This window comes from Poecilia formosa, unplaced genomic scaffold, assembly GCF_000485575.1.
Source record: "Poecilia formosa unplaced genomic scaffold, Poecilia_formosa-5.1.2 Scaffold9, whole genome shotgun sequence".
Taxonomy (NCBI): domain Eukaryota; kingdom Metazoa; phylum Chordata; class Actinopteri; order Cyprinodontiformes; family Poeciliidae; genus Poecilia; species Poecilia formosa.
The window spans coordinates 4,435,696-4,448,009 of record NW_006799948.1 but is presented as its reverse complement, the minus strand read 5'-3'; the positions used below and the strand labels follow the sequence as shown (position 1 = coordinate 4,448,009).

The 12,314-nt window shown below is 42.3% G+C and overlaps 1 protein-coding gene and 1 long non-coding RNA gene across 4 annotated transcripts in view; one reads left to right on the top strand and one right to left on the bottom strand.

Moving 5' to 3' along the window:
• Positions 1–3,199: 3,199 nt before the first annotated feature.
• Positions 3,200–5,443, top strand: LOC107833983 (uncharacterized). The gene is made up of 2 exons (XR_001659747.1): positions 3,200–4,912; positions 4,997–5,443. It is a non-coding gene; the product is annotated as an uncharacterized LOC107833983 (long non-coding RNA).
• A 401-nt stretch (positions 5,444–5,844) lies between these two features.
• The window catches only part of atxn7l1 (ataxin 7-like 1), a 30,865-nt gene continuing 24,395 nt past the window's right edge, over positions 5,845–12,314 (bottom strand). For all 3 annotated transcript variants that reach the window (XM_007579221.2, XM_016664514.1, XM_007579230.2), the window contains 6 exons: positions 10,491–10,753; positions 9,795–10,026; positions 9,353–9,474; positions 8,588–9,067; positions 7,789–8,038; positions 5,845–7,702 (listed from right to left, as the gene is read on the bottom strand). In XM_007579221.2, the coding sequence (XP_007579283.1) occupies positions 7,685–7,702; positions 7,789–8,038; positions 8,588–9,067; positions 9,353–9,474; positions 9,795–10,026; positions 10,491–10,753 (1,365 nt within the window). In that variant the 3' untranslated portion in view covers positions 5,845–7,684. The remainder of the gene's footprint in view (positions 7,703–7,788; positions 8,039–8,587; positions 9,068–9,352; positions 9,475–9,794; positions 10,027–10,490; positions 10,754–12,314) is intronic.

The window sequence follows — 12,314 nt, the reverse complement described above, 5'->3', positions numbered from 1 at the left end:
GATTATAACACACGTGTGCCAAAGTGACAGGCTCTCCCACTTTTAACAGTTCCTATCGCTTACATTGCTAATATGCTAATTGCTAATATTATGTGCTAAATGCACGTTATATTAGGAGTACAGCTTAAAATGTCACCAGAGGTGACCATGTTGTTTGTGCTAAAATCACAAAAAAAACCCCCCCCAAAAAACAATGCGCATTTCCAATACACAGTGTGACGTCTCCGCTGCTCCTTATATAAATAACAGAGGTTCTTCATAGGAAGTGCTCACTTTTTCTTACTCCTTTCAAACAGAAAAGTAGTAGAAAACAAATGATTTTTGTTCTTGGTTATGTATGCACATGTTTTTCATGTTTTTTTATTGTTTTTTTTTCTTGTTTGAAATGAATGAATGAAAAAGACCCCTGCGTACCTGCAGTAAGTATCAATGAACCCAACACTTCTAACAGTAACTACCTTTCTTTTTTACACTGCTAAAATAAGTTGGATACTTTTATTTCAGATTTAAAAGAAAATCTTGATCGTACGCTTTCATATTTTAGGTATCCGTAAGATAAATAATCGTTTTGAATTTGAACAGAAAATGCTGTGTTTGGTTGCGAGGCGGGCTAATTTGTACGAGACGGTGCACGTGGTCAAACAAACCTCAAACGTAAACGACTGTATGAAGAGCTGCCACCGGCGGTCTGCTGTCATCCTGTAAGACACAAAGACATTTTAGACTCAGTTCCAACTTCTATCACCCGAGACATGGCAACCCATGAAGGTGGCAATGCATGAAGGTAGCCTGGGCTATGATAGTCAGATGCTACTTACCTGGGAGAACACATAGTGCCAGGATGCACTATGGGAGCCGGTGGATGCTTTGCTTTTATGCCTTGCCATACAAGAAAAAAAAAAAAAAAAAAGTTTGGGAAAACTCTTTAGGAGCATAAAAAGCTTGAGTGTTGACTTTACCTCTAACTTCCACAATCTACATGTAATCAAGCATCTGTTGGTTGTTCTGGAAAAACAAGTCTGATCCATGAGGCGGCCCTTCTTTACAACGTCCACGACTAAAACGGAGCTATTTCTAAGGTTTTGCTTTTAGACACAACAGCACAACTTTTACTGGAATCCACAGCACATTACTGTTTGGGCACAGAAAGCAGAAGCGACATTCCATCATTAGACAGCAGTTATGACGTTGCGCAAGTTTCTTATCGGACGGCAAATAAACTGCAGCAGAAATCGGCCGACTCACCAGAGGAAAACCACTAATGAAGTGGGAAAACGTGTTAAAACATTATTTCTGCTGGTACGAGCAAAACACTGTGGATCTTAATAAGGTGATAATGTTGTCTGTAAACCAACAAGAGGCAGCAGAACATCTAAAAAAAAGTTTTTACAAGGATATTTCACTCTAAACGTAACATTTGAATTTATTGCAATTTAAAACAGAATCTAATTCAACCTCTGATATGGTTTGAAATTGTACATTTTTGAAAACATTCAGTAAGTACTGTAAATGAAATGTTTAAATGAAGTTTGAAATATCTTCAAGTATGTAAAGATGAGATTAAACTGAGAAACCCTGCCTGGAGTGATGACATAAGTGAGACATATGAAAGTTGTTTTCTGAATTCCTGTAATAAAGAAATGGTAAACGCAAACTGTGTTGCAAGAAAAGTTTTTTTTTTTTTTCAGTTTTAGTTTTGCCAAAGAAGTGCAACACGCTATTTTGTGGTAATGTCTTTTTGAAGGCTCATTAACAATTTGGCTGAGTAGTGTAACATAGTGTAGTGTGAGAACAGGGAGTTCCTGTTTTATTGTGTTGGGAAAGTAGTGTAAAATGACAAATTTGAGTTGGTTGTTTATTTGGACAAAAACTAAATATTTTAAGGGTGGGAAATAAAGCATGAGGTGTATCATACTTTCAAAATTTTGGAAAAGAGCAGAGTAAATCGCAATGTGCGCCTTCACAACTTTGCTTAAAGGACGGAGTAATTATGTACATGCACAACATTTGCTTGTGGTTTACTTTGCTTATGGTCATTAGTGATTTGACTGAATCCATTAGTCAAGTGAGAGCAAAGAGTAGAAAACAAACAAAAAAAATCAGGTAAAAAACAACAGCAGTGCTTTTGTGCTATCTGCCTTTAAATTAGGCCTGTAGCCGTCCTGCTGAGTATAGGGGAAGCTTCTGAGTCCCGGCCCTGAGATCTTATTTCCAACTTCAGAAGACGCCTTTTCTGTTAATGGAGGATGTGGTCAGAACCAGCGGTGAAGCCTCAGACGCTGCATTTCATGCTAAACAATTGCATTAGTCAACAAAGATTAACAGCCTAGGTATGGATAGGTTTACGTCCTGGTGAGTCCTTACCGAATTGTTTCACTTTAAAACCCAAAACGTGAGTTTAATTTATTGGGATTTTATTTTGTGTGTGTTTTTTTATTTTTTTTTAGCCACGTTTATTCAGACCCTTCTGCAGGTTTTACCAATTCAATTTTAAGATTTTTTTTAAAACTGTCACAAATGAAATTTAATACCCCTATCACGTCAGAAATGTAAAGCTAAATAAATAAATAAATGAATGAAGTCTCAACTTTCTTATTGCCAAGCTTTTGTTGCAGTGATTGTAGCATTTTATGGGTAGGCAAAGAAGTTATCCAATGGTGAAGACAAACATTGTCTAGCTAGCCAACTGGCAATAAATTTGTACTGAAATTATGACAGGTGCAAATGAAAGAGAACTAGCTAGCTAGTTTTTTTTCCCAGCTGGTGAGCTAGTTTTTCTAGCAAGCTAACAGCTTAAAACATGGCAGATGCAAAAAAAAGGAGAGAGCTAGCTAGTTAGTTTTTTCTAGCTTCCTAGCAAATTTTTCTAGCTAACTACTTAAACCATGGCATATGGAAAAAAGAGAGCTAGGTAGTTTTTTTTCTAGCTAGCTAGCTAGTTTTTCTAGTTAGCTAACTACTGAAGCCATGGCAGATACAAAAAAAAGAGAGCCAGCTAGCTAGCTAACTACTTAAAGCATGGCAGATGCAAAAACAGAGAGCTAGCTAGTTTTTCTAGCTAGCTAACTAAAACTTTGGCAGATGCAAAAAAGTGAGCTAGGTAGCTAGTTTTTTCTGCCTAGCTATTTTTTCTAGCTAGCTAACTAAACCATGGCAGATGCAAAAAAAAGAGAGCTAGCTCGCTATTTTCCCCCCTCTATAACCAATGCTCTTGTTAATGTAGCTGCCAATATACTCTTTTTAGCAAGCAAGGGTGTATTAGCAGGTACTTACCAGTAGCCTCAAGTATATATTTATCAAATTTGATCACTAGCATCTTACTAGAATAAGAAGGATATTAGGAAGTTAATTCTGATTTCATATTAAAAAGAAAACATCAGCACATCATCAGAAATAGTCCTGAAAGGAAGTAGGAAGAGTTTCAGTTTTATATTTTCACTGTAAACTTTCAAACATTCAACAAATCATTGCATTGACAAGTATGCTATGCAATAATAATAATACTAATACTAATAAAAAAAAAAACATTCAGCAGCAGCTCAATAGAATTTCAATGCTGCATATTTGATTTACAAATACCACCATCTCCTCTTTCAATCTTTTAATAAAAGCTTGAATATAAGACATTTTTTACAGTATTTATTACATTGGTTTGTCAAAAAAAAAAAAAAAACTGCATCAAGATTTCATAAACCAACAAAATCTTACAAGGCATTTCTTTCCCCTGGACATTCAACATTCACCACAGGTGGATCGGAATACAACAGTGTGCTGGTTTTTGGGGTGTTTTGGACGACAGATAAAAAATAAACAGAATTCTTTTGCTGTAAATCCTAGAAACACTTTCAGATCCTTTTTTAATGTTAGTCAATTTGAGAAAGTGGAAAAAAAAATTAAAAATTGACAATTTTACACTAGATAAAAGCTTTTTACTTAATTTTAGCTGCGAGGAAACAGGACAAAATGGCTATTTAGCCGCTGTAACTTAGCCATTGTTCTCCCAAGCATGGGAGACTTGAGATGTACCCAAAGAAACCGTGAGTATCTAAACAGAAACAAGCACAACACTGAATGGGTTTACTCAACTGGTCCAAGCACTTTCAGCACACTCGAAAATTATTGGCACCACAAGTTAAGGTGAACCCTTTTCTGACGACGGCTATTTGTGTTGATTTGGCCATAAGTCTTGTTTTTGTTTTTTTAAAAACAAAAACAAAAAAAGAGGTCAGTTTCAGGGTACTGGTTGAAGCCATCAGAATTTAATTTACAACTTCCTGATATAAAAAAACAAAACAAAACAAAAAAATCCCAAAGAAAACCAGGCTGACAGCATCACACACCCCCTACTGTATTTTAGGGGAGGAAGTTTGCAGAAATATTTCAAATTGTGAAGAGAAATGGATATCTACCTGACTTAACAGAGCATCCAAAGGAAATGGGCACAGTGTGTATACATCCTAACAAAAGAGGTGATCTGGAATTGCAAAACGTTTCAGAATACACAGTGATGGATATGTGGGGGTGGAAAAAAGCACCTCACACTAATTGTTAAGCATGATGGAGGATCTGTCATGCTGTGGGGGCCCGTATATCTTCTCCAGAGGGACTCTCTGTGCTTCTCAGTGCCAGGTTACGCCACTGCAAGAAAAAAATCTAACGGATTTTATGGCTTTTCACATGTTTTTTTTTTTACAAGAGGTGACAACAACTGCGGAGGGTGCTGCAGGCAATTCTCACACACCGATCGATAAAAGTGTCATCGGAGGAAGCACTTTTTAGTACTTGGGAACAGAGGCATGAATCAGAAACAACCAATTATGTGCAATTCGTGCTTAAACACAAAGTTGAGTTGTCGCAGAAAGCTGCCGAATGGCAGGTTTAGAGGACTGCTACGCCACTGTACGGTTCAACAGTACAGTGGCGTAGCACTGTACTGTTGTGCTACGCCACTGTACTGTTGAACCGTACAGTTCAATAGTGACTTCTAATATAGAAGTCACTATAATATAGTGACTTCTATATTATCAGGGAGTCCACATGTTTGGGTGGTGCACTGAAAAAAAAAGAAAGAAAGAAAGAAAGACATATTGCTCCATAAGTTAAGTCATTTCAGTATTCTAACGTTTTCTCTCCACATTTACAAAAGATGCCGCTAAAGATCCGACAGAACTCATTCAAAACTTGACGCTTCAACACTTTCTCTGGCCGTTGAGATTTGCCAGCAGACGACGCGGACGCGATGCATATTTAAAAAGGAAAGCGACTCACAGGAACGGCCACTGCTGCACTTCCACAGCAGCGGCCCGATCGCTCGGCCGCCGCAGGAAGAAAACTGTACCTCGCCGAAAGTAAGTGAGAGCATTTCTGACCCAGTTTTGACTTGACGTTTCACTGCAACCCACATGACCGCACCGAGACAAGGCCGACGGGTTGCAGAAGATAAAGAAAGATAAAAAAAAAAAAACAAAAAAAAAACGCACTTTACAACTTTGGGAGGGGGGAAAAATAAGGCTCAACAAAAAATAAAAATACTGAGTACCTATTAGCTCAATAGATGAAATGGTGCATTACCTTTGTAAATTATTGAACTTGGGGAAAGTTTATATGTGAAAAGCTCCTGATTAGGAACTTGGTGAAGGATCTGAAACAGACAAGTGGCGTTTGAGTGAATGTTGGACCGGACCACGCTTAGAAATCCATACTGCTTATGCTTATTGTGTAGCTCGCATGATCATAAACAACACCTGAAACTTAGCATTATTAACAAACACCCATCACACTCATTGGCACTCCTGGTAATAATGCAGAAACATTATTAAAATAAATAGGACAGTCTTTTAGTGTTTTTTTTTTTTTTTTACAACACTTCACAAGATTGGAGAGGTTTCAAAATCCTCTGCACCGGGAATGAGAACAGGCCCACAGCATGATAAACCCTCTACCGTACTGACCGTTAGCCAGAAGGTTCTTTATCTTACAGCCAACCTTTGTTTAATGCCAGATTTCACTTATTTATGTTTGTAATGGTAGGACAAAAAAAAAAATGTTTTGCCCTGCTCTGCCTCCTGAACAGCCAGATTGTATATTATTGGCAGCCATGGAAACTTGGTAACAAGTAGCGTCGTATTTTTAGCCAAAGGAACGGAATCGTGAATCACTAAATTAAACTTCTGGGCTAAACTTTAAAATGATCAAAAGGATTTTCCCCCTCCCCCTCCTTCCGATTCACCAAGGAAATTCTCATCTACATTTTCCAGTGTGAGATTTATGCAAAAAAAAAAAAAAAATCAGTCGACTGTCAATTCGCTTTAAGGCCTTAACGAGGGTGCTAATAAGGATGGAGGGTGAGGAGCGTGCTTACAGATGGAACAGAAGTGAACACTTAACTTCTCCTTAAACCAAACACTTATCGTTGTCAACCTGCAAAGCAACTAGATGAAAACAAAACATGAAAAGCAGCAGTTGCCAAACGTTTACACCTGGCTTTGTGCGCATCATTTATTGGCATCAACTTGCTACTGAAACAAACAAAATTCTATATATATATATATATATATATATATATATATAGTTAGCTCTTTATTACTGTTAGACAAAGACCAAGATAGGAAGGGAAACATATCTCTTGGCCTCATTTAGTAAAAGGGAAGAATTATTAATAAATACAAAAATAATAACAGATATGTACAAATATGAACTATAATACTTTCAACATTTCTTCAAAAATTCCATATAAATTCTATATATATTTTGTTTTTATTATACTAAAAAAAAGTCTCTGTAGCTCAAACCTTAATGGTCACTTCGATACCAAACATTATTTAAGATAAATTATTATACAAAAAAAACAAAAAACAATCCAACACCACTGTAATAATTCCATTTTGAATGCTAGTCCATCAAAATCAGAAAGAAGAAGAAGAAGACGAAGACGAAGAAGAAGAAGAAGAAGAAGAAGAAGAAGAAGAAGAAGAAGAAGAAGAAACAAAGCGAATAAAGTCAAACCTTATCCGGTACTGAAATACAACGCACCGATGTGGCATCATTGGTAACACGAACGCTTCCTTCCCTCCGTTTTGCGCGAGCAGGACTTCTGCGTGGCACCGACGCGGAAGGCGGGGAGGCCAAGGAGGGGGGAGTCAGTCGAGGAACTCAGGACAGTAAGTGCACTTGGAACACAGGCATGCTGGGACAGAAACGGAGGGAAACGGACAAAGCCGCTGGGTGCGCAGGGAGACAAAGAACAGGGGAGAGAACTGGCTAAAACCCAGCCGAACTCGCTGCCGACGCTCCCCGTCTCAGACAAAAAGACAGAAAGAGCCAGAGTGAGGAAAAAAGGCCAGTGGGAGCAACAAAGTGGCATAGCTAAAGTCCCACAGTAGTTGTGTCGGGTGGTCCTGGAAAAACAATCACAGTTGTCTTTCTTTGCCCAGCGGGCTGGAAACAAAACTCCAGAAACTTCTGCGGCGCCGGAGAATTCCCTTTACAAATAATAAGTTTTTTTTTGTTCTGTAAAAACCACAATCAAAGAGAGAGGCGTGGGAGATTCCCGACAGGACGCCGCCACCCCACACCTCCACCGTGTCACACTGAAGCCGTCGCTGGAAGAGTGGTGAAGTCAAAGGTCACATATGGTGGTGGCCTGGACAGCGGCCCGACGTTCTGTCCGCACAACGGCTTTCTGTCAGTGATTCAACTTGGCCTGCAGAGACACACAGAATTATCATTCAGAGCTTCGCTTTAGCGTCGACGACGACTACGATGCGTCGCAGTCTGAAGACCACCGACCTGTCTGGGCGACTCGGGCCCCGACGCCAAGATCCCCATGCCGTCGTTTCCCTTCCCAAAGAGGCTCTCCAGTCCGCCCGGTCGGCTCGCTTTGCTGGATTTCCCTTTGTAGGAGCTGGGACTCCTCCTCTTCCTCCCCTCTGCTCCTCCGGCGTAAGCTAAGGGTCCTGTGGGCGGAGGCATTGGCTGGTGGGGGGCCGAGGACGGTTCCCTGGCCGCGTAGGTTAGACCACTGGTGCCAAGTTCACGACTAGAAGCAGAAAACAAAACCAAACAAAAAAATTCATTACGCTCTGGAAAACACAGCTCCATCAAATAAAACCATAATAAATTGCTTAAAAACATTTGGCAGACTTAATTCACACAGTTGAACTGAAAAAAACAAAACAAAACAAAAAAAAACAAACAAAAAAAAACCCAAATGTATAACCCTTCAGAGTTTCTTCCAGATTGGATTGAATACCGAAATGTTATTTTTCTTCTTCTGAAGCGTTTTTTCGTATTTGGATGCATGCCTGGATTTATTGTGATCCTGAAATATTAAACCCCAATTCATCTTTAGAAAAGAGACATGCATGTGTGCAGGATGTTCCCATCATTGTTGTAACTGTTACTCAGTTTTGACCTTCAGTCATGTTTTTTTTTTTTTTTTGGTCAAACAACTTTTGCAACTGTCAGATTTGTCTCTCGGTGGGTTTCGGGCGACGTTAGTCGGGCCTGAACGTTTTCTCCTACGAGGACTACACCTCAAGTCGAGAGGAGGCGAGTACAGGAAAACACAAACGGCGTCTTTTCTTACCAGTTGTGTGTGTTGTGGCTTTGCTCTGCTCTGGACAGCCAGTCGTCTGAGCTGCTCAGAAGCCCGCTTCCCGCTCGAGGTCCCTTGTTTTTGGCCGACGACGCCCTGGCCGCCCCGAAGCCCTGAAACGTCTGATGAAAGCTGCTGCCGTTCCGTCTGTGGGCGTCCACCGTCTGAAACGGCGACGGCGAGGATGACGACGGAGGGTGCGAAGAGTTCTTTCTCTTTTTCGCCGCCGCCGGGGCATCCGAGTCTTTGGGCGAGCAGCCGGCCTTGTGCGAGCCGTTCCGGGCTTTTCCCGGCGAGTCTCTGACGCCAAACAGTCCGGCCGCCGACGCCGACTGTGGGAACGAGGTGGTGTAGGTGAGGCTGTTGGAGGGGGAGGACAGGACGGCAGCGGGAGGAGCCTGGTGCGCGGTAACCGAGGCGGCGACGGACGTGGAGTTGGAGGGGAGGCTCTCGGCAGCCAGAGGCACCTTCCTGGAAAACGCAAAACAAAACTCTTATAAAAAGAAAATCTTTGCCATGCAGAAGAATTACCACGAACTAATTAAACATGACATTTGAAATCTATAGCCTCCTTGTGGTGAGCAACTTGCACAAAACTTTTCTGAAGAGAAAACCGTCCGCCATATTTCTCCTGAAGACAACCGACATCAGATTTTTTTTTTTTTAGATTCCGATTCATTTCACACCCCGATCACCTCAATTTTAACATCCGACTCCGGTTCTAATAACGGGTCGTAAAAGTTGGTGCACACTCGCCTCCACATCTGCGCGTTGAGGTGTTTCTCCACCATGCTCTGCAGCGCCAGCCTCATCCTGTCCCACCGCCTGTCGAACACGTAGCAGCCCGGACCCACGAGCCGGCTGCTGAAGACGCAAAACTGGAGGGAGACACAAGAGAAGCCGGTTGAGAGCGAACTGAGGGGAGCAGGAGAGAGACAGTGATAAATAAGAGAGGGAGGGGGGAAAAAAAGGGACATTCAAGGATGAAATACGAGAGCGACGCGAGGGATCAAATGGGAGAAACGGAAGAAGCGAACGTTAGACAAAAAGCTGAATTCACAAGGACGCTACATATCATCACTGCAAGTAAGTCGAAATCTTTTGCTTCTTTATAATTAAAAATAAATACCAAATATAAAAAAACAGAAGCTTGGCAACAAGTCTCGATTTCTGCACAGTTACATCTCTTGACATTTACCCCTGAAGGCCGTGGATGATGACTGGAGTAGTGCAGGGAAGGCCTGTCGGCGTCATCCGGGGTGTCCGCGTCTCCCTCGTCGCTGGAAAGCCGCCCGCCGTCCCCCGCTGCGTTCGTCCAGCTGCTTGGAGACGGCTCTGGGACGGGCGTCGCGGCAGGAGGCGCCGCTGGAGGCAGAGGACTGGAGGCGGAGAGGGAGGAGGAGGAGGAGGCGGAGGAGCCGCCTGGAACTCTGGAGAAAATCCATCGGAAACACAGAAAACGAGTGAGCACTCTCACATTTTTGCGTCTCCCTTCTTCAGAAGTTTGTGTTTTGCAGCACCCCCTGGTGGTTAAGCATGGAAACGCAGCGTCTTTTCCCTCTTTCAGTAGCAGCTCAGTTCAGATCCGGCTGGAAGAGAGAATCTGCGCAACATGAGTGGGATCTGCTCATCCTGACGAGCAGCAGAGACGGAGCCAATAAACCTCCCTGTGTGGGTTGTGTTTATTACTTTAGGAGCGCTTCACTCAGCCCAAAGAGGAGAATATCACAAAGTGAATGAATTCAACATGTTTCGAGAAAAGCACTAAAGATTTCAACTCCAGACAGCGAAGGAAGAAAGATCAATCTGTAAATCCGCGCTGACTGTGAAGAAGCTGCGTTTCGTAGCTTAACCTTCCCTGTGGCGGTGATCAATTATCGTCTGGTGGCTTTACCTCGGTATGTGCGCGTTTGCGAGCCGCAGCTTCAGCGAGGACAGCGGCCGTTCGCCGGGGCAGTGGGGCTTGCTGGGACTCGCCGAGTCTTGAGGCGCGACGCTCTGGCCGCACGCTTCCTTCCCTCTCTGCGCCGCTTCCTTCTCCTTCTCCTTCTCCTTCAGAGCCTCCCTCTCCTTCGCCAGCCCCTTGTGCTCGGCCAGCAGCACGTCAAACAGCCGGCTCCGGCCGGGCACGGCGCGGCGCTGGGTTAGGGAGTGAGTCTGTGGCGGAACGAGGAACGAGGAGAAGAATTAAGTGTGTTTTACAAGGCAGCTTCCCGTGCCAGCCGCATTAACCGGCACTTCAAGGAAAAATGCAAAACTTGTTAAAATATGTTTGTACGTCGGCTTTAGAAGCCGACAGCATCTCACAGTCACGTGACCCTTGTTTTGAACTTCGTGGTTATGGTACTATTGAGCTGTTGGGATGTCAATCAGATGCTACTGGGTTGCAAAAGACAAAACACACACACACAAGGCAACACACTGTGTTGCCATGGTTGCCACAATCAGAGTAAAACAGTAGGAGGTAAAAAAAAAAAGCCTCTAAAAGCAGAAGGAATAATTGTCCCATAATAAAAACCAAATGTTTCTACCCAAAATGAATAGAAATTTAGAGCCAACGTGACCTGTAAGAGGGATTACAAAATATCACGATTAAAGAGTTGCTTTAGTTTAGGAAAAGGAAGAATTTTAAATTTTTTATTTAGAAAACAAACAAAAAAAAAAAGAACACTAAAAGTCAGGGAGGATCTTCAAATTGTGCATAAATCACACTCCCAACTATCCCGACTGCAGAATAATAAGAATGTGACGGCTTGATCAATCTGAGTGCGAGGACAGACGGAGAGCTTTGGGGAGCACTTTGTCTTCGTGTTGGTCTGATGCGAGGTCAAGGACGACAGCCAGGACAGAACCAGGTGTTGCTCCGACGAGACCAGGTGAGACGGCAGCAGGGTGGGATTTTATGATCACAATAATACGCAGAAAACGGTGCTGCTAACTGAAGAGATTTACTGCAATTAAATTAATACAAAAAGAACTTAAACACACCAACACCAGCCCTATATTTAGAGTGGTCTCAACTGTACGGCGCGTAGAGATTATGTTTTAAAAATAAGGCTGTTTGCAGATTAATTTTTTTTTTTTTTTTTTAATCGCAATTACCGAGATGACGCAAAGCGGATCTGTTAGCTGGCAGGATTCAGCCCTTGCTGAAAAAAAAACAGAGGTCACCTGTACTAAAATACCTCCAGCTTTCCAAAAAGAAGTGAGGCTGCTGAACTATTAATTTACATACATTCAAAAGACGAAAAAAAAATAAAAAAGAAAGAGAGATGCAGAAGAGCACAAGCAGGCTGCCGCCGCAGAGAAATGCATCCGGACATCCAGGATGACTAATTGGGGCCTCCGAATGTTTAGACAAGAGGCAAAGATTCCAGGCTACCTGGCCAAAGGTTGTTCATCATGTTCAGCGTCTCACAGGCTGCAGTGAGGAACACAGCTGACGCAAAAAAGAAGAAGAAGAAGAAGAAGAAGAAAAAAAAAGAAACAATGCCGCTTCTCTCAACTCTTCATCACTGCATAATTGGGTCCTGACAGCGAAAGGAATTTAGCAGCTACGAGCGCGTGGTGTAACTGGAACAGCACCATTGATCCTACCTGCCTCTGTCTGTCTGTCTACAGCACAGGACTAATGCTGCTGGTGTAGATTTAATGCGGCACGTAATTGCAAATTGCATCTGCCTAATGGTAGAAATCGTGACGGGAAATGTCCTGAGTG